The sequence below is a fragment of the Paramormyrops kingsleyae genome, chromosome 4 (assembly GCF_048594095.1).
Source record: "Paramormyrops kingsleyae isolate MSU_618 chromosome 4, PKINGS_0.4, whole genome shotgun sequence".
In the NCBI taxonomy this organism is placed as follows: domain Eukaryota; kingdom Metazoa; phylum Chordata; class Actinopteri; order Osteoglossiformes; family Mormyridae; genus Paramormyrops; species Paramormyrops kingsleyae.
Window position 1 is genome coordinate 30596953 of NC_132800.1, and position 24472 is coordinate 30621424.

At 50.3% G+C, this 24472-nt stretch overlaps 2 protein-coding genes across 5 annotated transcripts in view; both read left to right on the forward strand.

The window, feature by feature from the left end:
* The window catches only part of cadm3 (cell adhesion molecule 3), a 31946-nt gene extending 20047 nt beyond the window's left edge, over nucleotides 1-11899 (forward strand). For 2 of the 3 annotated variants that reach the window (XM_023791126.2, XM_023791127.2), the window contains exons 6-11: nucleotides 332-502; nucleotides 701-791; nucleotides 2957-3129; nucleotides 4368-4388; nucleotides 9054-9179; nucleotides 9867-11899. In XM_023791126.2, coding sequence (XP_023646894.1) covers nucleotides 332-502; nucleotides 701-791; nucleotides 2957-3129; nucleotides 4368-4388; nucleotides 9054-9179; nucleotides 9867-9985 — 701 coding nt within the window. In that variant the 3' untranslated portion in view covers nucleotides 9986-11899. The remainder of the gene's footprint in view (nucleotides 1-331; nucleotides 503-700; nucleotides 792-2956; nucleotides 3130-4367; nucleotides 4389-9053; nucleotides 9180-9866) is intronic. The other variant, XM_023791128.2, reaches the window with a different exon arrangement.
* A 2419-nt stretch (nucleotides 11900-14318) lies between these two features.
* kirrel1b (kirre like nephrin family adhesion molecule 1b) overlaps nucleotides 14319-24472 on the forward strand; it is a 41187-nt gene continuing 31033 nt past the window's right edge. For both annotated transcript variants that reach the window (XM_023791123.2, XM_023791124.2), the window contains exon 1: nucleotides 14319-14697. In XM_023791123.2, the coding sequence (XP_023646891.2) occupies nucleotides 14652-14697 (46 nt within the window). In that variant the 5' untranslated portion in view covers nucleotides 14319-14651. The remainder of the gene's footprint in view (nucleotides 14698-24472) is intronic.

The window sequence follows — 24472 nt, forward strand, 5'->3', positions numbered from 1 at the left end:
CTCTGCCCCCGGACCGCGATTAGCCGGCGTCACGGGGTCGGCCAGCGGAGCCGCGGGTTACTAAAAACGGCCACGTTTTCATTTTGGCCCGCGGTAAATCGGGGCTTTCATTCGTTTGTAATTAATATTCGACAAACGAGCGCTGGCAGTTATTTAGGCTCGAAAGGAAGCACAAAAGAGAACGGGGGGTTAGAAAATGGCAGGGGGGGGGGGGCGGCGGACCAATAGCTCAGCACTGGGGGGTGCCCAGGGAGGCCACATTCGGAGCAGTGGAGGGGTGTGCGGGTGGTCTGGCCCAGCTTGCCGACCACCTCCCGGTCCCTCTAAGCAGGTCAGCCGCAAGACGTGGCGCCCGACCCAGACGACCGCACCTTCAGGGTACGCAGCGAGCTGCACTTGACCGTCACGCGGGCCGACAACGAGGCGCCCATCGCCTGCACCGTGGACCACCCTGCCCTGGCCGAGGGGGACAAGAGGACAGAGCGGCAGCTCATTGTGCAGTGTAAGGGCCCCCGGAGGCGGGGCGTGGGGGGGCGGGGGCCTGTGCGTCGTGCATTTCTGGGGGACAGGGTCTATGCGTCTCGCACTACCAGGGGACAGTGGCGGGACGGGGTCTGCATGCATTGCCTGGGGGTGGGGTCTCTGCTCACCCTGACCCCTCCCAGACCCCGCAAACCCCTCCCTCCTGTCTCCTCCTCAGACTCCCCCGATGTGAATATCCGGCCAGTGAGCGACCTTCCTCGGGAGGGAGAGAAGTTCCTGCTGCAGTGCGTGGGAATCGGAAACCCAGAGTAAGATCCCCCCCACCCCTCCGCCAAACCCGCCCCCTGGCCCGCGGGCCGCCGCCGCTCCGTGAGAATACAGGAGGTGCTCTTGGGCCCCGCGGCTCCCGCGCCCCGGCGCTCCTGCATTATGAATGAGCTGCTCTGTATTGATCTCGGGACTCTTCATCTCCTCCTCGCTCCCCTCTGTTCTTCGCGAGAGACTCTGCCCTTCCCGCCACGCCATAGCGACAGCTCCACCAGCTCCTCAGCTGTCTTTCAAACCCCCCCCCCCCATTCAAATCCCCCCACTCCACCTCCATCCTCCTCCAGCCGTTTCCCTTCAGCATCTCCGCATATGGACGGGGGGGTAGGGTATGGGGCGGGCCGGGGTGGGAAAATACGCAAAATGCCACGTGACGCGGTGCCAGGGGTCCCGTAACCTTCACAAGTTGCTCACCTTGGCAGAATCATTTCAGAAGAACAGTGTGACAGAGGACGAAGTGGCCAAGATTGAATCAAAAGTCATGGCGGAGCCCATCAGTCATTCTCTGGGCCTGTGAGTCTAATCTCACGCTAAGGAAAATGACCAAATGAAAATGTGCTCTTTCCATGGTTAATGGAGCCTCTAATGCCAGTACGCAGTCATTTCCCCTTTTTCTCTACTGATAGGGCCATTCGAGCTTAATTGAGCTTGGCAAGCGGCTCCCTCTACTGGCCGAGTATCATATTACATCCTCATTACATTTGGTTCGAAGTTTTTACCCGGTTTCCCTGTCATTTAGCGGTCATTTAGCAACTTACATGAGGAATGTAATTAAATTATAGGAGATTACCCTTCCGAGCGCCTGAAAGGTTGCATTGCAGAATTGTGTAATTTTGTTTCCCCCGTAGAAATGTGCGCATTTGCAGTTTGTTAATGTTCACCTCTCACTGTGCGACTCGAAACACGGTATATGGATCTATCAGGCCATGCAGAAATAATGAATGCACGTGTCTTTCAGTAATATAACAAAAAACTTGTGCGGAGGGACTGAGATCAGCCAAGATGGAGGCCGGCCTCCTCGATCCGGCCGAGCCCAAGCTGTAATTACCAGCTCCCACTGTGTCTGGAACATAATCCTGCCTCGAACACACAAGTACGGCGTGTTAACTGGCCTCTCACGCTTTTCATTACCGCGGCGGTAACACAGACACCAGTGTAGAGTCACGCTTGAGACTTTAGCCATGCAGTCAACAATTAGATTTGAGCAGATGCTATTTTAATACCGACTGTTTAATACCGCGCGCATCTTATAACCCATTTACCGCGCAGGCTTTTAATGTCGCACGCAGATCCGCGATTGGGGTCCCCTGGTGGCCGGGGGGTGTGGCCCTCCCTGCCTACCCCGCCCTCTGCAGCACTCTGCCTTATTGATCCCGCCTCCAAGCACCAGATTACCTCCCCCGTCTGCGTTAAGTTCTGGTCCTGCGGGACAGGCTCTGCTCTGTCCTGTGATACGAGATGGAACCTGGAAGCCTGTGGTGGGTGGGGTCAGCGTGCGCTGTCGGTGATTGGTTAGCCCGCAGCTTTCTATTGGATGGAATGGTGATTGACAGCAAGCGGTAATGCATCCCGCCTCTCAGTGCTGTACAGGGCTCTGTGACCTGTGGTTCAGGTTAAACTCTCCCGCCGTGCGACCGTGTGGTCATGCAGTCTGCTCTCCAGGCATCCCATCATCGGCATACCCTGATTTACACACCTCGCCCCCCCCCCCCAGAGTATAAGATCCTCATCTCTACCTCCTTAAAGGGGATCAGCGCTGATGGAAGATAGATGGACGGATTATCTCGTTTCCTTTTGGTCTCGTGTAATTTAAATACTCCAGCAGTCCTGTCTGACGTACCACATCTTTTGTCGAGCCAATAAAGCAATTTCGGGGCTGGCAGCTCGCGGGCGGCGAGCGTGAAAGCGCACGGCAGAGTCTGCCGCACGATTAGCCGCGGCCTGCGGCGCTGGTCTCCCCGCCTGCGTCGTGCACTGACATTTTCTGTAACCACATGACGGTCTCCCGCAGCTCTCCTCTTATATAATGCCGTCGCCCCCCATCCGTGCCACACCTCTGGTGATAAGGCGGTCAGTGTGATTTGGTGGCCCCTGTTCGTCACCCGGGTCTGGGCTTCTCACGTGCCGCCGCCGTCCGTGTCCCTGGCAGGCCCACCTCTTACGAGTGGAAGAAGAAGGATGGAGAGCTCCCCCTGCTGGCCAAGGTCGACGGGAGCTTCCTGCGTTTCGAGCTCCTCAACAAGTCTGACAACGGGATGTACCTCTGTCAGGCCGACAATGGCATCGGCCAAGGCCAAGGAGAATACGTCCTTCTGGTGCAAGGTACCACTGGGGGGTGCTGAGGGGGGGGGGAGCTTGGTTGGTCTCAGGTCGCTGAAGCAGTTTCTGTTTGTATTTATTTTTATTTGATCTTGCTGTGTTTTTCCTGTTACTTTTGCTTTTCTGATTGTGTTTCCATTCCTTCTGTTTATTTCTTTCTCTCCATGCATCTTCTGCGGATTTTAAAATCTGGCCTCTCTCTGTAACCCCATCCTCCGGTGTAACTGCTGTATCCGTGCCGCTCCGTAAGCCTTTCGGACTTCTGACGTTCTGTCCCCAGCACCCCCTCCTGAATCTCCGCCCTCCTATGCCACACCTCTCACTTCCTACAGAACTGCTCCTTCCTCTTCCCTTAGTCCAATCCCCCTGCTCTCTTCACCTTCGCCCTCCCCAGCTTCCCTATCCTCCTCTTCCTCTCTGCCTTTCTCTTTTCCCTCCTCTGAGTCCTCCTCCTCCCCTTCCTCCGCCCCCCCCGCTCTATCTACTGCTTCCTTTCCTTCGTCCAGTGACCGTCCGCCCCCCTTTTCTCTGTCCTCTCTCACCACGTCTTCCGTTTCCACCCGGCTGAACGGATTTTACACCTTCACAGGTAAACGCCTGGAGACGCGGCATAGCCCGGGCGAGTGCGGGCAGCCGGGCAACGCACCGTATCGCCAAACGCAGACAGAGACACGCAAATTCAGCCCACAGGCACACAAACACAGATGGGCTCCAGGGCACCTGGAGATCCAGTGTGTTGACAGATACAGACACGCAAAAATACATCAACGTATTTTTGCTCATCTCTTCACTGTAATCTTTGTACAGCTTGCACAGACTACCTACCTAAAGACTTTTTACTCAGTTTTAAGTTAGTGTTGTAAACAGCTCACAGTGCAGTCAGTTCAGTGTTCGTGGTCTGTAATACCGTTTCATGGGACTCTTACACTTCTTGTGTTTACTGTGTCTAGACGATTCTTTCCAAGTCCGGAGGCAGTTTTCTGTGTCTTTCTGTGGCTTGCAGTGTTTCTCTGTGTGTGTTTTGCATAGGTCGATATGCACAGGTTATAGTCCACAGCGAAATTCTGTCCTGTGTTGTCATATGTAGTTCAGAGCAGTTTTGGATTTTCTCTTTCTTTTTTGTCACTGTCCACACTTTGCTGTCACACTCAACGCTCTTACACACCTGCTACGTGCCCCACCATTCCACCATTCCTCCGTTCCTCCATTGCTCCATCTACCCAACCGTCCATCCGTCCAAGATGCAGCTGACAGCAGTGCAGGTATCTTTGTTGCAGTCACCTGACTCTGCTGTGGTATCCATCCCGCCACTCTGACCTGTCTGCCTCTGCCTGTCTGCCTCTGCCTGTCTGCCTCTGCCTGTCCGCCTCTGCCTGTCTGCCTCTGACCTGTCCGTCTATCCGGAAAACACTCTTGCTCTCCAGGCTCCATGTTTGCCTTCTCCTCCGACCTGCATCCTGTCTGTCACATGCTCGCTGTCCCCCTGTCTGTCACATGCTCGCTGTCCCCCTGTCTGTCACATGCTCGCTGTCCCCCTGTCTGTCACATGCACGCTGTCCCCCTGTCTGTCACATGCTCGCTGTCCCCCTGTCTGTCACATGCTCGCTGTCCCCCTGTCTGTCACATGCACGCTGTCCCCCTGTCTGTCACATGCACGCTGTCCCCCTGTCTGTCACATGCTCGCTGTCCCCCTGTCTGTCACATGCTCGCTGTCCCCCTGTCTGTCACATGCTCGCTGTCCCCCTGTCTGTCACATGCTCGCTGTCCCCCTGTCTGTCACATGCACGCTGTCCCCCTGTCTGTCACATGCTCGCTGTCCCCCTGTCTGTCACATGCTCGCTGTCCCCCTGTCTGTCACATGCACGCTGTCCCCCTGTCTGTCACATGCACGCTGTCCCCCTGTCTGTCACATGCTCGCTGTCCCCCTGTCTGTCACATGCACGCTGTCCCCCTGTCTGTCACATGCTCGCTGTCCCCCTGTCTGTCACATGCTCACTGTCCCCCTGTCTGTCACATGCACGCTGTCCCCCTGTCTGTCACATGCTCGCTGTCCCCCTGTCTGTCACATGCTCGCTGTCCCCCTGTCTATCTCACACACTGTCCCCCTGTCTGTCACATGCTCGCTGTCTCCCTGTCTGTCACATGCACGCTGTCCCCCTGTCTGTCACATGCTCGCTGTCCCCCTGTCTGTCACATGCACGCTGTCCCCCTGTCTGCCACATGCTCACTGTCCCCGTCTGTCTCACACACAGTGTCCCCCTGTCTGTCTCACACACGCTGTCCCCCGTATGTCTAACATTGTCCCCCGTCTGCCTAACATTGCACACAGTCCCCTTTTTGTGTCTCACACACTTCTTCTGTTTCCTATTCCTAGTCGGTTATAGCACTACAGAGAATTACATTATTGTATATATAAATAAACCATTTAGGACATACTGGTTATAGTATGTTTCTCCTGCTCCTGTGGACCCTGGCGTTGTCGGGGAAAGAGCCGCGTGTCACGTGACTGTCTCTGAAGCGTAATTAAGGGGTGTGGCTCCGTCTCAGCCTGCCCGAGCAAACGAGTCTCCCCGGGACAGCAGGTCCACGCGGCCAGAGGCGCCTGCCCTTCGCCAAGGTCTCAGATTTAATTAGCCGCCATGCTCCAAGCAGCCGCGCCGGCGCCGACGCACTCTGAGGCTCAGCGGCGCGGCAGCCTCGTCTCCCGCGGCCGACGGAAGGCTGGGGAATGTTCTTTTAGACAGGAGGGGATTTTCGAGAGCCCGACAATGTCTGAAATACAAAATAACTGAACGGTGAAGAAAAAAATCTATAGAAAGAAAACATTTAGCAAAGCTTTTGTACTGTGTTGTACCCTTGAGCAATGTACTTGCATTTCTCTAAACAGAATATGCAGGCATGTGCAGCGGTAAGATAGGCCAGTCACAGTGTCCGCTGTACAGGTAAACCATGTATGTCTCTGGGAAAAAGCAGAAAAAGCTGCATGACTCTAAATGGGGGAGTGGTTGTGCCCTGATTGGTGGGTGTGGCTCTGTCCTGATTGGTGGGTGTGGCTCTGTCCTGATTGGTGGGTGTGGCTGTCTTGATTGGCGGGTGTTGCTCTGCCCTGATTGGTGGGTGTGGCTCTGCCCTGGCTGATGGGTGTGGCTGTATAATGACCAGTGGATGTGATTACATTCTACCCCTGAGCCCATAATCCAGTCACAAATTTCTCATCTCATCATGTTTGATTGCCCATCCGTGTCACAGCAGCAAACGTCTGTTTTTTCACAAATTGGTTTCATCAGCTTTTCAGTGTTTGCAAACAGTATTATTAATGTGATTAGTTTTCCTATTGCTCTGAGGATGTTATTTTTGTTGGAGTGCATTACGCTGCTTAAGGTGTCAGTATAGTTGACTCTTTCACACCCGTTCCCATGCTAAAGTTGAAATCTGCTTTTTTATTTGTGTCTGTTTCTTTATTTGTTGACTTTTTATAGCAGGCTCTTTTATTTAATGAATATTTTCCACATTTATTGAATGAATATATTCAGCTGACGAATCTGGCCTTGTCTTATTGGGCTGGCAGAGTGCGTTAAGAAGCACATTTGGGGGATTTCTTTGTCATTTCCGCAGAATTAATTACTTTTCCGGATTGTTCCGTGCTGCTCGGAGCCCATCAGTATGTATGACTTAGGGCGCACGGCACACAGCACCGTGTCTGTGCAGAACACGGCTGATTAGGTCCCTTCATATAAACAATCGCTCGCTTGTGGCCTGACGGAAAGGATTATTCTCTGACAGCGAGCGCATTTATGGCGGTCCAAATCAGGGGGGGGGGGTAAGCCAACCGTTAAACCTGGGGCCTGGCAGGCAGCATGTTAAGGATGCTGGGTTTTTTATTTTTCTTAAAGAAAAAGCACTTGCCGCTTAACAAGCACTTGCCGCTTCTCCATAATCGTTGTTAGCAAGTGCTGAGGCCTAGACAACAGTCGCTGCCTTTCGTTTCATTCGTTTTACAGCAAACGAATCCGTCCCGAACTGCTCGACTTGAGAAGACACAATCCCACGAGCGATTCGGGCCGTAGGTACCGGATCGAGCGCAGGCAGTAGGCGGGCGCCGGCATAGGTGTGAAGCGTGTAAAGCCACGCGCACGTGAGCGGATCTGTCGCTTCTGTTCCGGCGTGTCGCGTGAGCGGGCCAGACGGGCTCTTCGGGGTTAAGAGCTGGTGCCGTTGCTAAGGGTGACACGGCGTTGTTGCGGGAGGGGCATGAACAGCGGCTCGTTTCGGGAGGTGAAGAAATGTCTTGTCAAGTTGGGGGGGTGGGGGGCCGCTGAGCAGGTGATATCAGCTCGAGGAAAAATGAGGTAAGGCAACACTGTCAGAAACAGACAGGCAATCAGGCGGACAGCCACAGCTAGCAGGATGTCTGGGTCCTACCTCCCGGAGCACAAGCCGCACAATCGATAAATATTCACGTTTTACATTTCAAAGGCTGCACGCTTACTTGTTTGCTCACTTTGCCCTTTTGGAACCGTCTGCATTTTATTTTTTTACCTTGTGATCTTCAGATCTTTTGATGAGCTTTGAAAAAAAAAAAAAAAAAAACCCACAGAAGCGAACACATCTGTCAGTACCTCTCAATCGCCACGATGGGGCTCCTCGAGGACCTTCCGCAGGAACCTGTCAGGAGCTGTTAGATCTGGCCCAGTGGTCAGTTTGCATCTCAGTCACATCCCGCTTAATTAAGAGACCAGGCGGAGCAGAGAGGGGCTGGCGCTGTGTGGTCCAGGGCCTGAGGGGGGCGCTGTGCCTCCGTGGCGGTTCACCGTCTCTGAGGAGACAGGCTGTGCTGGCAGGGATGCAGCGAGAGGCTTTGCCGTCATGTGGGAGGGAGGTGGACTGTAGCTGTAGGGGGCGGAGTCCACGGCCCAGTCACCCTCCCAGGACGAGCTGTAGGGGGCGGTCTCTGCGGGGTTTCCTTGCGGAATATCTACAAGTGGCCACTTCAGCTGAATGGAAAGGGCACATTATGATTTTCCTTTCCAGTAGTAAAGCGTGTTTGATTTTAGAAACACTCCCCCGACTTCCTAAACCCGCTTCAGAAGAAGCTCGTTTACTGAGCCTCATCTTTCTGGCTCATGGCCACATGACTGGAAGCGGCTGTGAGCCTGCGGCGGCAGCTGCGATTGGCTGAATGCGTCTCTCTGTGGAGCCGCATGCGTCTGCTGCGGGTGGGGGAGGGGACCGGCTGGGGCAGCGTGGGCCGCACCCACGGGCCCGACATGCACATCTCACGCCTGCCAACACACGGCGTTGCGCCACGAGCACGCCACAAGCACGCCACCCAGCGCGAGTACCTAGTCGGTTGGCCGTCCCGTGGCTCACGCTCTTACCCTATGGATGCCGAGCGCGGCAGAAGCACGGTGCCCATCTTCCCGGGGCAGTCCGGCACGCTCCAACTCCGCTGTCACCCCCGCCTGTCGTCCTGTCTCCGTGGCTGAGAACCAATTTCCAAACCGTCAGTTTCTTGAGCAAGGGAATCGTACTCTTCAATGATTCACTACTTCCGAGGCTTATCTTATAAATCCGCGAGTTTGTTTTCCCTTTCGCCTTTCATCTCTTTTCTGTGTTGTCAGGTCCTTCCATCTTTCTGTGATGTCATCTGTCTATTCTCTCTTATTGATGTCTGTTTATTCCTCCTCCATTCCTTCTGATATCCCTCTGCTCAATGTTATCATTTAGCCGTCGCCCTTCCCTTATGGGCTTTTCAATCCTTGTGTTGATATTTATGGCCTAGAATGATTAATATCTGGTTGTTTTTTTGTCTTTATTTATTTATTGGTTTGTTTTTGTTTTATTCAGGCACTCACAATGACACTGTAGTTCCTTCTCTCTCTCTCTCTCTCTCTCTCTCTCTCTCTCCATCTTTCCATCTGTTTCAGATCCCACAGCCATGTCAGCCTCTTCTGGGGTTGACCACGCTGTCATCGGAGGAGTGGTTGCGGTCATCTTCTTCATCCTCCTCTGCCTCCTCATCGTCCTTGGCCGATACCTCATCAGGCACAAAGGTGAGGGCTTCTTCTGTGGTCTGGTGCCACCTTGTGGTCCGCTGCACATCTGCCATCTCACCCAAGACCTGGGGTGTTTCTCAATTTGCGTACTTGACTATACTTCCATTCTCCTGTACCTGTTTTACATCATCTTCCATTGCCAAAGAACAGAAGTACAGAGGACGGTGTAAAAATCCCTGCATGTCATTCTTGCCCCGCCCCCAACTATCAAGGATGCATCAATTGCATCCTCGCCAAACGTGACCAGTCCCATGATTCATTGTGCCCCAAGTTCGTTCTTGGGAGTCAGCATGGACAGTCTTGCAAAGACCACAAGTACGATCTTTGCGTTCTTAGTATTGAGAAACGCCGCTGGGATGTCGCCGGGGCAGAGCACCATGGGTAGGGATGGGAAATGGTTAGTCATGTGACAGAAAGGGATGGTATGGGTTGGGTTTTGAGTTAAAATGACAGGCAGGGAGACCTCTGTGCCTGGTGCAGGTTTACTTGGTCCGTTTAGGCCTGGCACAATGAGCAGTGACAGAGGGTCCCATTAAATCAGTCCACTTAGGGAATCAATTGTTGTCTCGGTCGAGTGATGAAGAGCTCAATTCGGACAGAATGAAGCCACCTCCACAAGGGGGGGCTGGAGATTGCCGGGGGCCTGTCTCTTAATCGCACTCATCCCGCTTCCTCGGCAACCAGGGACATACCTGACCCACGAGGCAAAGGGTTCGGACGAGGCTCACGACGCCGACACCGCCATCATCAACGCAGAGGGCGGCCACTCCAGTGCAGAGGAGAGGAAGGAGTACTTCATCTAGTGCCGGGGGGGCGGAGGGGGGTAGGGTGCCGAAGGAGACGTCTCCGTTTGTCTTCACAAGCTTCAGTTCCTCACAATTTCACAAGAAGGGGCGGATGGCATGACAGAGATGCGCACAGTGAAGTAGAAGGAAAAAGAAACCAGAATGAACTGGAGACGGGGATTCAGAGAGCCGACTTCACTGGGTGAAACATGTTACGTCATACAAACTCACATGAACAGCCAACTCATACACGCGCGCATACACACACACACGCACACACACCTAAGCAGATCCATGTCTGTGTGTAGTGGAGTGAGAGGGTCTTTTCGATGGCAAAATTGTAACGTGGAAAAACACGAAAACGATACACTCCACCAGGGTACTATGACAACGACATGCGCATTCACGGTATGGAATTCCAGTATAAATATATAAATATATATAAATAGTTAGCATTGTTTTTACTCAACAAAAAAGGTTTGGTGTGCTGTAAATACACCCTTTTTCTCTTAACTGTCCTTCCCCTTCTCTTCTCTCTCTGTATGTAACACTGTGTCTGGTACTACAGTATATATTCTAAGGCCTGCCTGTTTTTATTACATGCGTGGAAATGCCGAGTAAAAAAGTTAAAAGAAAATAAAAATCTGAGAAAAAAAAAATGTCGGAACGGAAACAGCTGCAAAGATTTATATGGGTTCAGTTTACTCTGATTCTTCTGTTCTTGTGTTGCCGTCAGTGTCACAGCGTGGGTATGTTGGTCTGTCCGGAAAGAATTAGGTTTTATAATTAAAAGTTATGATTTCGCACTGAATGGGTTTTATTACCGATGGTCACAGTAGTAACCTTTATAACCGCGGTGATGAGAAGGACGATCGCTGTCGCCGTTTTAATTTCACTTGGTGGACTTCGCCCTAAGGTTGGTTTTCCTGTTTGACAGCATCTCCTGCTGCTGAATGTAGCTGCTGCGCTTAATTTAGTGATCGACTGGACTCTCACTCTCCATGCAGTAAAACCAGGGTAATAATCCTCTGTCATACCCAAGTCTGCTTAGGCTCAGGTGAACTCAGCGCTGAGTCTTCGTCCTCCCTCGTCCCTCCTTTCACCCTGCACCCTGACTCCTTCTCCCCCTGTCTCCCGAACTCTCTTCCCGCACAGAGTTAGCTATAAGCCGTCACATTACACTGACATTCCCGATATAGTGTCTTAACAAAGGTGTGTTTTTGAATTTACTTTTACTTATTAACGACGTTATTTTTGGCGACGGAGTGGCATTCTAAACCTGTGGTATTTTCTGCACATATGTGTAACGATCAGGGATTTAATCTTGTTAACGATACGGCTGCGCTTTTCAAGCATACGTCCTGCTCCTCTCAAGCAAAGCGACCAGTAAAGGCGGAAACGCGGACTCTGGTTGCGTCATTCAGTAGTGACAGCAGCTCACCACTAGAGGACAGTATAAGCAGCACTGGTTCTTCCATGCAGGATTTCCTGTCTAGTCGAATCTTTCTCCCAGTAATTTCTTTGTGTCCAGGAAGCAAGGGGAAGACTCCAGTAGGTCTTGTTTTATCAATGTGTTGAAAAGTGTTGTTTTTTTCAGTGATTATGATCTTTTTTCATGTGTGTGCATATTCTATTAATTTGAATTAAATTCATTATCTTCTTGAAGCTTCTCGAGTAGTCTTACAGTGGTATTTTTTGGATGACAATGTTATTTTGAATGAAAAGTCTTCCTTTTTGAATGAGTATTCATATCATGTGGAACTACTTGTTTTGTATAATGGCTTACGATGTCATTGGGGAAATCCTGCTTCACGACATCATTAGAGGTACTTTAGCTGAGACGTTCATTTGTTTTGTTCATACAGTTTTCATCTTTTGTTACAATATCAATATGGTACTTTATTTCAATAAACATGCATTTGAGTTAACTAATTTTGATGTTTATGATTATTATCTCATCTTCAGTAAAATAATGGCCTTCAGTACACAAACAGTACATTCAGAGATTTGTCTGGCTTCCTTTTTCATCTGTTCTTCATCGCTACAATCTCTTCTCCAGAAAGCTGTAAATATATTTTTGGTTGGCTCTCTTTACTCTTCCCCTTTATTTTTTTTTATTAGTATTCACGTTTTTCCTACAAGAAATTATATATTACGTACAATTATTGCAAAATAATTACCATTACATTTTTTTACTGTATAAATGCAGCCAGAGCTTATCTAGGTAGTAGTGATTGGCTAATATATTGATATTTGGTGTGTCGTAGTTTAAAAAGTCATTCCCCCCAACCAATAAAGATGCATTCGGTCAAAAAAATCTTCTTGAATGAAAATAGTTCTTAAAAAAAAAACCGTCGTACGCACTACGTGTTGCTGCGGTATATTCTCGGCTTTGTGCATCTCGGAGAGGAAAGTAGAGAAATGAACTAAAAGAGACAAGTGAGAGATTGGCCGGATCTTAAGATGAACCAAAAAAGTATTTATTTATGTATGTTATCAAAAGGGTAAGACCTGTCTCATAAGCCTGCATTTGCATGTCAGCAGAAATAGACCCAGAGTTTTGTTTCGGTTTTTTTTTTTTTTTTGCATAGGGGCATAAACGCCCAGATGCTTCTACGTTTGAACGAAATGTTAATAATTTACTACGTAATAGTGCCAGGGACCAGAAAATAAATCCATCCACTGCTGCTTTCAAATTACAAATGACTTTATCACACCTATTTTTGCCTAATATTTTGTAGCATATTATTAAATTAAATTCATAAAAATGCTTGAATCAAAATACATGCAGTACTAATAAATTTCAGTTAAAAGAGCTGTATATACTAAGGCACGTGAACAACATTTATAACACATAATCATTTTATAACATATAAACATTTATAGGTGTCTGAAAATTTTGTCCACTTACTTGGGGCTTAATACATACTTTTTTATTTAAAAAAATATCTCCCATTGAAGTGGACAATAAAAATATTAGTGGTTGAAATTCTGATTTCTAAAATTGGTTAAGCGGTTTATTGTATGGTGCAATGTATTGAGATTTCCTAGAGAGGGCGCCAAACACCAGCGTTTGTTTATATTCTTTTTATTTTCTATTGCGCTAATTCAGTGTCATTTGCATGTCCTTTTGTGTGAATCGTTTTCTTCATATATTATGGCATACTCATCAGTTAACCAATTCGGAAGGTGGCGTTGCCTTCCATGCTCTGAAGGAGACGTGTTTTGGCGTAGTCTGCCATTGCTGTTACATGAGGTTTACAGAACATCAGGTATAATGGTACGAAACAGCATAAGAACTCTGCTGGTCCTTGCCTGTGTGTGCACGCGCGCGCGAGCGAGCGAGCGAGAGAGAGAGAGAGAGAGAGATTAGCCTGAGTAATGTTTTAGTGAAAATCCAGAAAATTAAACATCAACATCACCAGGACACGTCAACATGTCTGTCATGCATGTGGCAGAACAAACACCATATTAAACATTGAAACAACATACGCACAACTGTAAGCACATAAAAAGTCATATTCGTTACCTCTAAACAACATAGTACAAACATTGAAGAAAATGTAATACGATACAAGGAACATTACTTGGCTGTTACTGGCTTTGGAAAAACTGTCTGGTAATTAAAATAATAATAAATATACACACACGAACACAACAAAAGCAAATATCAGGGATCCTTAGCACAGTGTCCAATTCAAAAATCATTAAACAAAGTTAATAAAGTGACCTTATTGACCAGGTCACAGATCATGGCCTCAGGGCAAAAACACGCTGTGCGCTTTCGGGCATTTGCTCTGGGGAGAATGTGACAGAGCCGTCATTCTATTTCAAAGTTACTGATATGAAGCTAAGTATTGACAGCTTACTACTATATGCATATATGTATCTATTTGATCACTTTCCCCTATAACACCGAAAGCATTTTGTGTTTAAATATAGATACTAAACTGATATAGGTAAACTGAATTATTCACTTTTTTTTTTTTGTCTGTAAGACATTTTTATTGCCAAAGCGTTTTAAAAGATAGACGCCTGGAAACATGCATGCAAACACCTGAAATTGGACATGCTGACAATGGAATAACCGATAAAGATGCGTCAGTTACAGATGCGCCACAGTTAGCTATGAGGACAGGAGCACATGTCCCTGCGCATGTCAGCGAAACAAAGGACGGCGGCCACATGCGATCCTCGCGTATTTTAGCACATTGCAGTTTGCACCGACGGGGGCGCTGTTCCCCTCCTGGAAAAAAATAAAAGGCTTTGGAGGGGGGTCTGTGGTGGGCGGGGGAGGGGTGGGGGGTGTTCAGTGCCTCTGACGATATTCGTGCGTGTTTGAGTCAGAAAAAGGGGTGAAAGAGCCGGAGAGGAGAGAGAGCGACACAGGCGGCCGGAGAGAGAAAGTCCCCGGCGGAGGATCGGCTCTTTTAATGAGAAACCGGAGCGCCGCTGAGCACGCAAGAGACGGAGGCAGAGGGGGGAAAAATACGAAAAGCACAAAACGAGGGGGGGGAAAGAGAGAAAACGGAGGAGAGAAGGACGGCTACTCGGTGATAAAGGGATTACAAATACCCGTTAATGTGAAATAAACTTCTAAAGGGGGGATTTGATGGTGTCTGTGCAGAGAAGTCATCTAACGGACCTTAACGAGGGGAGGAATTTAAATGCGCTCGACTGAACCATGCACAGTCTCTGGCTTCTAACTTTTGCATTCAGTTTTCATCAAGGTAAGATATTTGAAAAGTTTGTCATTAAAACATCTCGTCGGCTTTTATTTTTTCAGTTTTTCCTACCGTCCGCAGAGCGGTGGGGAGGCACGATTCTTTGTTAGGACTCGTCTTAAAGTTTTTTTTTCTCTCTCTCTCGCTCCTTTTTTTCCTCTTTTTATTCTGGCTGCTGAGCAAGAGCGAAAATGTGCTTGCGGATACGCCAAGCGCTGATCCATGTGGGATTTTTGGTTGCGCGTAGCGGTTTTCCTATTCTGTATATGCGCGTGTGCATGAATAATATCTCTGATGTCTGATGTTTTAACGCAAACTACAACATGGGGATTTTTTTGGGGGGGAGAAAGTGTTCCCTTAAAAAGACCAAATGCGTGCGGGTGTGGGTCATGATCGCCAGAACCGATGCATCCATCCGTCACCTACAGTCTCCATCCTTATTGCATACCTCACATTTTATACGTTTTCGCTTGCATTAGAGATTCCCGAGGCTCCCCCGTTGTGAAGCGGTGGCATGTATGCATGTGCTTGCAGTATCAGCACCGTCTTCACAAATGACCTTTACCTCTCCGGGCATTCATGCAAATTATGCAGATACAAATAATAATGCGGAAAGAGCACGGATGCTTTTAAGTGGGTTACTTATCTTCAAGGATTTTTTTTTTTAACAGATGACGCCGCTGTATTTTCATGCCGCTGACACCGTTTTTTATTGTCATTGAAATGACAGTAGCGGGGTTGCCGGGATAGCTGTTATAATCTTTGCACGAAAGGTTTAAAAGTGAGAGCGGGTAGAGAGCAGATGAGGAAGAGGGATCCGGAGAGGGTGGTGTGTCCAGGGGCGTAAGTAAACTCCGCTAGGATCGATATGAGCAGCGGTCCAGCTCCCAGCGCGTGCCGGATCCCCCCATTCCTGAGCGTGCAGGTGAAGCGCGCCGACGCGTCACTTTGCAAACCGATATCGGGGGGACAGGCCCTGGAAAGGGTTACGAAGAAAAAACTGGTGCTATTATTTACTATAAAGCAGCGGCAAGTCACTTGCATGGATGAGACAGCCATGGGGGTTATTACTGAGTAAGGTAACACGGCTGATGTTCAAAGCGATCGGCGTGATGATGTGTTCAGTGTGATTGGTGGGGGGGGGCGTTTTCTGTGGCCCGTGACGCCGTGCTCCGCGAAATGAAGGCGACCTGTTTGATCGGGGCAGGTCCCTCGCTTCCCAGCCTGAAGGATACCGCTCCGTGATCATCACCGGTTGCTGAGGAGATGCGGGCAAAGCCGCCGTGGCCCCCCAACTCAGCTCCACGCCGTCGCTGACAAAAGCCGTGAAATACACACTCAGCTTTTCATATACTTTCCCCCAATGTGTCTGTAAATTATAGTCTAATCCTGCCGTACTGTATTTGTACCTCTCCAATAGAATGCTGTCCCTTTTAGTGACGACATCTAATACAACTAAACGGTGTGTGATGTTGAAAACGACACGGGTCCCTCTCAGGCGTGTTTTATATGACAAAACCAGAGACGGGGACTCTCACCAGAACTAATTCACTATCAGGATCTCTGTCGCTTCGCTGGTTTTATGCTGATACGATCATAGGCTATTTAAAATGATTAATTTTCACTAAAATCTCCGGATTTGTTTGATGGAAACAACATTTCTTAGGATCTAGGTGAGCAAATTCAGTGTTCTGGGGGTGGGGGGGGGGGGGGTTGGTCCTCTCTCTTTTGTCACTGCCGTCAGGATGAGGAGAGGGACAAGGTGATGTGAGCGGTCGGATCGAGAGAGGAGAGACAAAGGAATTGGAATTGGTTTGATTTGTTTGAGTTAATGGCATCCAGCAGAGGAAAGTTGGAAAAAGAAGAATTTCAAGGGGTTGTAAGAGAAACAAAATAATGCGTTGTAGGGTACCTGATGAACGCGATTCTCTTTTTTTAATTTCTGTCTCTGGAGGAGGGGGTACCTGGATGCTCATTTGAGCTTTTTTCTGTCTGTCACTGGCCTTCTGAGCGACACTCCTACTCAGCCTGTCGTGTTGTCGGTGCCGTGGAGCACTAGGGAGAGGACATGGGGCCGCCCTGTGGTGTAACACACACGTATCCCGTGGGGGGGGGCGTCCCGGCGTCGTGCTTTTACGGCAAGCCCCCGCAGGATTCGCTGGAACGCCGCCGAGACTCCGGCCCACGAAGCTGGTGTCCTTCCTTGCCCGACCGTGTTCACCTGAGCCACATTACGCCACTGGACCATAATTAGCAACACTGGAGCCAGTGTTTGCAGTTAGACCCCGCTCACTGCATGGTGTGGGAGATGCACCCGCTGCACGATCCCCCGTCTCCCAGCTGGATGTCCGAGTGTGCACTGGCACCCTCGAGGCCCCCCAGTGACCATGCCTGAACGCACAATCAAACGACCTTTTGTCTTAATGTTCATATATATCCATTAGAAAAAGTGACCTCCGCTGTTTTGTTCCTGTGGTGCTTCCACCGCCACAGGAAGTTGTCCTGATTATTATGGATTTTTTTGGTGCTTCCCGCAGCTTTCAGTCCCACAGAAGGGCCCTTGGTCTTGTAACAGCTTTCGCACGTCGCTCCCGCCGCAACATTCGTCTCACGGTCATAAAATATTCACAAAGAACATTGTAGTTGTTTTTCAGAATGAATTTTACTAATTGAGAGTAGTTGAAATAAATTTATAAAATTTTAATCACTCTCAAACTTAGTGTTTTTTTTATTATTTCTAATGAAGAACTCAGACTCTGTTTTGTGAAGCGTTTTATGCATAACCCACATATATCTTAATGTCCATCCTTAACGTTCTAGATGCCAAAAATTCCTATATGAACGTTCTGGTAACTGAAATGAGAGCCACTCTGCAATCTAGGTTCCTTCCCCGCGCATTAGTGCCTTGTTATGTAACCCAGCGATTGCATTTGAACTGTTCAGGAACACTTTGCAGCTTCTGGGCCTGTAATTTGCGTGGAGAAATTGCAGACGAGTCCGTTTTCTTAACCTCAGATTGCTCTGCAGTCTTCGTAGGCTCCGGAGGAATTCCACAAGGCTATGTGGGGGCTTTGTGTTAGATACAGAACTGTATAAAGATGCAGAAGCAATGGGAATGGCTGTTAGTCTAGGTGTGTGTGCGGCCATGTGTGTTTGCCATGTGCCGGGAATCTGTGTGTGTGTGCGTGACAGTCACTGTCAGTCAGATTTATGTTTGACATGTATTATCTCCCTATTCTGCCATTCCGAATAAAGGGGTGGGGGGCTGGGGGGGTCAGAGCCGGAGAGGAAGTGAGGTAGCGAAAGCACGTTTGTGCATTTGCATAACGCTGCTCGGCGCGCAGAGATTCGTTGCGCCGGCAGCCGAGTGACTCTGCTCGCTGACTCCTGCTTGGGTGGTTACAGCTTCTCAGCATAAATCCAGCCGGCCTCCAGATTCATGCCAGTGCAGGGACCGCAGGAGAGAAGCCTTCCAGTGCCACACTGGGGAGAGCCAGCTCTCCCCCCCCAAACACGCACACTCAGCTGAGGCCATGCTGGAGCCGTGCTGTCAGCTATGTGCTGAAACCTACTCTCGCACCTCCACACTCACACACGCACACTGCACACACACTGCACACACAAATGCAAACAGACACATACACTGCACATACAAACTCATACACACACAAACACACTGCACACGGACAGAGACACACTGCACACACACTCACTCCTAAATTGCGGGCACGTCACCCACACTGTGGCATGTCCTCCTTGCGACGTCTGCAATGTCCCGACTCTGACCTTCTGTGGAGAGTCAATCGCCACAAGCAGACCAGAGTGGGGAAGTGAGAAAAAACAGAGCGTAGATCCCTGACGAGGAGGCTGCTGAGAGCATTCTTATGCGTAATTACTGAAGCAGTGTGCAGGAACAATGGCAGACAAAGCAGCCTGTGTTGAGAGCTTTGTTTCACTGGAACGTTCACTCTCAACTTTCTGTTCAGGGGGCGTGGCCTGTCTGTCCACAGTGAATCCCAAGGGCTGGCAAAGGGCATTCATTGGCTCCTAAGACACGTGTATCCAAGGCGATTTTCAGTTACAAACACACTGCTACTCTTCCAGAGGAGACGGGCCGGCCGCTGTAAAGGGGAACAGCCCAGTGTGTGCTGGGAAAAGCCCAGTTTGTGCTGGGATTCCTCCTGATCGGGATCCCCACTGCCACGTGAGCGTAAACACAAAAAACGGGCAGACAGACGCTCCCTTGTGTCTGATAACGGGGGCTGCGTCCGCTCGCCAAGCTTAAGAACGAAAATAAATGAAACCTGATCGGATCATCAGTCAAACGGCCGAGGCGTCTAATAACGTAGCGCACAAAAGCTAGTATTCATAAGGACATCACGGGATAAGGCAGGTCAGGGCAGTAAATGCTCTCTTGTCTGTTCTTTTCGGTATAAATATTTGGCCAAGTGCTGATCAATACCTCTCTGTTTTGCGGCTGTCACTGTGACTGGGATCTTCCTGCGGTGTTTTGAGCCGTCCTGATGTAACGTTCCCCTTCTCACACGTGTCAGATCCAGGCTATTATTTAATGGGGAGAGAAAGTGGGGAGCGAGCGAGTGTCATAGAGGGGGGAGGAGGGCTGGGCAGCGGACAAGGGAGAGATTAGACTGGGGCTTTAAACTGGAGAGAGGGAGATGAAAAGAGAGAGAGTAGCAGAGGCGGGGGGGGGGGGGGGGGGATAGGGTGAGAGAGAATGGAGCCATTACTTATGCTCCTCCGATCAAAGAGAGAGACCAGAAAAAATGAGTCAATGAGGGAAAAAAAGGGAAAACAGGAGGGAGACATGCGAGTTGGTGAAGTTTGCCAGAATAAAAGGAGGTATTTAGTGCTCACAAAACAAAACAGGGGAAACTGCCTTTTTGGGGGGCTCTGGGCCGGGAGTTAATATAACATACCCAACCAGCACCCCCCCCCCCCCACCTGCATCCCAGGGAGGCTCGTGATTGGCCAATGTATCCCTTAATCTATGGCGTTCTGCTCCTCGGTGCCCCTGGATAGGTGGGATTCGAGTGCTGGCCGATAGGTAACTGAGAAGTGCCGGACAGCCATTGGTCGGTTGCCTGTTCAGTACAATGCTCCGGGGTGTTGAGCTTGGCCTTGTTTGCACCCCAGCGGTGTTAAGGGTCAGCCTTTCCTACCCATGGTGCCCAGGGGCAGATGGAAGCCAGTGCTCTTTGCTGATTAATGCAGAGTTGGACTAAATCAGAGAGGGTGATCATGGCGATTATGGTTTTAATTATGATGATGCAGACTACTTTATCATGGATTAGGCAAACATTGACAAAGATATAGTTGGCTAGGATAATGTTAACTATGTAAGGATTATACACGATTAGGGTGATTTAGACTAGACTGTAGCTGACTAGAATTATCTAGAAAGCAGTTGATTAAGATGATTAAACTGGAATGTATTTGGCTCGGAGGTAATCTTTGATAAGTGTATTGTTGATAGTTTGTTACTTTTGGAAACGTTAAGTTTGGTCAGGAAGCAGATGTGGATGTATGTTAGGGTCAAATCAGGGTGAGACTGATCAGGACTAATGGTAGGTTTTGTTATTTGATTTGCAAAACCTGCTTTTGGGAAAGACGGACACGCAACCTTCATCTGCCATTTTCTGGGTTTGATACCTTTACTTCCATCGATTGAGACTGACCCAGAATGGCCACCTGACAGAGGAATGTCTCAGGGAAGCTCCAGTGCAGCAGGACAGTGGGGGCAATGGCCGTAGACAAATAATTAGGCTAATGTAATTCTGTAATTGATGCTTTCATTCCCCCACATCACTGTAATGCGATACTGTTTGCTCCATGCAGCCTGTTTGTTAGGCAGTAATGCAGTAACGGGCTAATAACTTTTCTAGGTCATTAATGTGAGAAAAATACTGTTTGAATATTTTCAGCACTGACATCCAGCACTTCCTGCAGTCTGTGCGTAAAGATACGAGCAGCTTCCTGAGGTCTGTGCGTAAAGATACGAGCAGCTTCCTGCGGTCTGTGCGTAAAGATACGAGCAGCTTCCTGAGGTCTGTGCGTAAAGATACGAGCAGCTTCCTGCGGTCTGTGCGTAATGATACGAGCAGCTTCCTGTGGTCTGTGCGTAAAGATACGAGCAGCTTCCTCTGGTCTGTGCGTAAAGATACGAGCAGCTTCCTGCGGTCTGTGCGTAAAGATACGAGCAGCTTCCTGCGTTCTGTGCGTAAAGATACGAGCAGCTTCCTCTGGTCTGTGCGTAAAGATACGAGCAGCTTCCCTTCCTGCTCCCACCTCACCTCTTGCTCTCTCCTCCATCCTCCTTTCCTACCTTCCCTCTCTCCTCTCGTCTTCAACTCCTGCCTTCCCTCTCCCCCTCTCTCCTCCCATCCTCATCTCCTGCCTTTTCTCTCTCCCTCTCTCCCCTGTCCTCCTCTCTTGCCTTCCCTCTCCTTCTATCCCTTGGTCCTCCTCTCCTGACTTTGCTCTCTCCTTTTCTGCTTTCATCCTTCTCTCCTGCCTTCCCTCTTTCCCTCTCTCCTCTCATCCTTCTCTCCTGCCTTGCCCCTCTCCTTCTCTCCTCCCATCTCCCCTGCCCTCCATCTCTTCCCTCTCTTCCATCATCCTCTCCTGCCTTCCCTCTCTCCCTTTCTCCTGCCATCCTGCTCTCATTCCTGTCTCAATCTCTCCTCCTGTCCTCCTGCCATCCCTGTCTCCTCCCATCCTTCTCTCCTGCCTTCCCTCTTTCTTTCTCTGCTCTCATCCTTCTCTCCTGCCTTCCCTTTCTCCTGCCATCCTCCTCTCCTGCCTTCCCTCTCCCTCTATCCTCCCATCCTCCTCTTCTGCCTTCTCTTGCTCCCTCTCTCCCTCCCCTCTTTCTCTCTCTCTATTTTCTGTGACACTGCAGGAGTGTTTCCATTTTAAACACTCACGTTCTCCTCCATTTCCGCCCTGCCCTCAATTCCGGCTCTATTCCTCTCTTGCTACTGCCACCTCCTCCTGCTCTCTCTCCCAGAGAACTTTCCTTCCTCCTCTTCCTTTTTCGTCACTCCCCTCCTGACCCACCCCCCAGAATGACTTCCAGATGTGCTTTTCCAGTACAGAGTGCCACACACAGTCCGGGGAGCCATCAATGTGGGCACACGATGGCAGGGCGATGGGCAGTATGGGGGGGCATCCGTGTATGCCTGCCAGCCCTGTCTCTGTATGATCGTCCGGGGGGGGCCTGTGTGTGTGACCATCCAAGGTGGCATGTATGTTTGTTACCCACTTGAACGGGGGGGGCATATGTGTGCGTATAACCGGGGGGGGCCTTTACTGTCTGGGGGGGCCTGTGTGTGTCTGTCACTCTCCAGGGCGGCCCTGCGTGTGTCTGTCTGGGCGGGGCTGTCTGGGGGGGCTGTGTGTCTGTGACCATCTGGGGGGGCCTTGTCTGTGCATGTGACAGTCCGGGGGGGAGCAGTGTGTGTGTGCCCATCAGCCTGTCTCCGTGTGACCAATCGGGGGGGGGGGGGGGCACCTCTGTGGCCTGGGTGTGTCACAGAGAGATTCCCAGCGCTGCCCTGTTTGGAATCAAGGACACATCAGTCCTGGGGGGCTGGAATGTGGCTGCTACGGACGCCCCCGACCTTGTCTGTCCGGGGGCGAGGAGCGTGCACGTCTCTCCCCTGTCTGTATCCCGCTTGCCTGCGTGTCTGTGCGGCAGGGCTGGTGGGGCGACTTCGGTGGTGACGTCATCGGCCGCTTGGAGGGGTCGGTGGGGGGGGGGGTGACGTCAGTGCCTAAACGCCAGGACCGGTGACAGTACTGTCATTTGCCTTTTACGTGCATCAAGATTGTCGGGTGAAAAGTATGTGTTTCGGGTGCAAGAGACTGTAAAGAAAGGGAGGGAAATAATTACTAAAATGAGGAGAAGAGAGTAGGAGAGTGAAGCAGAAAGATCATTTTCCTGGCTATTTAATGTGTCTGTTTCTATAGCAACCATCTTACCAGCAGCGGCTGAGAGGGACAGGGGTTTTGTGTGTGTGTGTGTGTGTGTGTGGGGGGGGTGGTTTAGTAAGTGGGGAATGTGGGGTGGGGGGTTGTGAGGTTGCGAGGGGAGGGAGCAGGGACTGCACTGGAGAGCAAGTTACCATAGAAACAGGCAAAAGAGAGAGAGGGAGAGAGAGAGGGGGGACTTATTGAAACTTTAAACAATACAGGAAAAAATGTAGAAACAGGGTGACATTAGATGGGAGGAGAGGGTATTTAAAGAAAGCGGAGAGAGCGTGGACGGCTAAACGCTGCGGAGTGAGCTTGTGAGAGACGCACGGCATAGGTGCGGTTACATCATGCAGCCAAGGTTTCAGCCAAAGCTGCTTCTCCTGGTGCAGCTGCAGGCAGTGAAGCAGCGTGACATTAATGCGTAAAGCCCCCAGGCTGCCCCCATGCAGCCGACGCGTCCGCGCGCAGGATATATAACGTGATGATCATATACATACAAAGTCCATCTCAGGCAGTAAATCAAGAAACACTGGGTGCTAAAATCAGCAGTTTAAGTTATGAAGGTGGGTAAATGTGGATTGTTTCCTGAGGCAGTTAGCGGCGGGCACGACGGCATTGGCGGGCGCGACGGCATTGGCGAGCCCCGATGCGGGCAGCCAGAGGCGGGTGAGGAGGTATGGAGGTGCGGCGCGTCCTGTGCGATGGAGACTGAGAGCGGCTGGGAGACCGTTACCTCTGCGTCCTCCATCATGCCGTGAGCCGCTTAACTTCACGCTGCTTTAAAAAGATGGAGGAAAACAGCGTGGCGATGGCGAGCGTGGCAGGGAGCGCGTCCGTCCGTCCGTCCGTCCGTCTGTCCGTCCTGCCCTCCCAAATGTGGCCGGCGCTGCCTCCGCTTTGTGTCTCTGTTGCCGTCTCGCCTCTCTCCTTCCCTCCGTCCCTCCTCGAGCATCCCTCCTCTTCCAGTTACCATGGCGACAGCATGGTCCGCCGGCGTGTGCTCACTGGTTCCGGTGTTGCCATGGTAATAGCCTTCTCCCTCCCTGCTACCTGTGCACGTTGCGCTCGCCCTTTGTGCTGTGCGCTGCGCCCGCTCTGCCTCCGTCTCTGTCCTCTCCTCCTCTCTCCTGCCTCTTTTCTGGCTCCGTGTTGCTTTTACATGTCGTATGCCTGTCCTTCACCTGTCACTCTTTGTAGGTCACTCTTTATCACTCTTTCTGACCTCTTTTTGATATTAACATTGTTCCGCTTGTCTCTCAGTCTGTTCCTCCTGCCATCTTGTTGTTCTTTACGTTACTTCACCCTCTGATTCTCGAGTCGCGACTGGGTGCCATTGATCCCCACGCAGAGTGAGGATGAGGAAGGACGAGGGGGAGGATAGAGGGAGAGAGAGGGGAGGGGGTGAGAGAGATGGACTGGGGTTTAGGGGAAAGGATGCAACGAACATACAGAAAGCGGGGGATTTGGGCAATTTTTGCCAACAGCAGCTGTTGCTATGGTGACAGAACTTTCTCATTTAGTGGTACGGTACAAGAGAAAGGGAGAGGGGAGAGTGGAGAGGCAATAGGCAGACAAGAGGGAGGTGGACAGACCAAGAGAGGGAGCAACACCCAGTCAGGGAGGAGAAGAGAACAATAAGGACAATGTGAGTGCAGGGAAGATACAGGGAACCATAGTTTACAGGCCGATTTTGCTTTGTTTGCGACATCATGGTGCTTCGTGTTAGCAAACATCTGCATGGTGTATTATTCTCATGCTTTTTATCCAGTAGCAGTACTGTATGTAA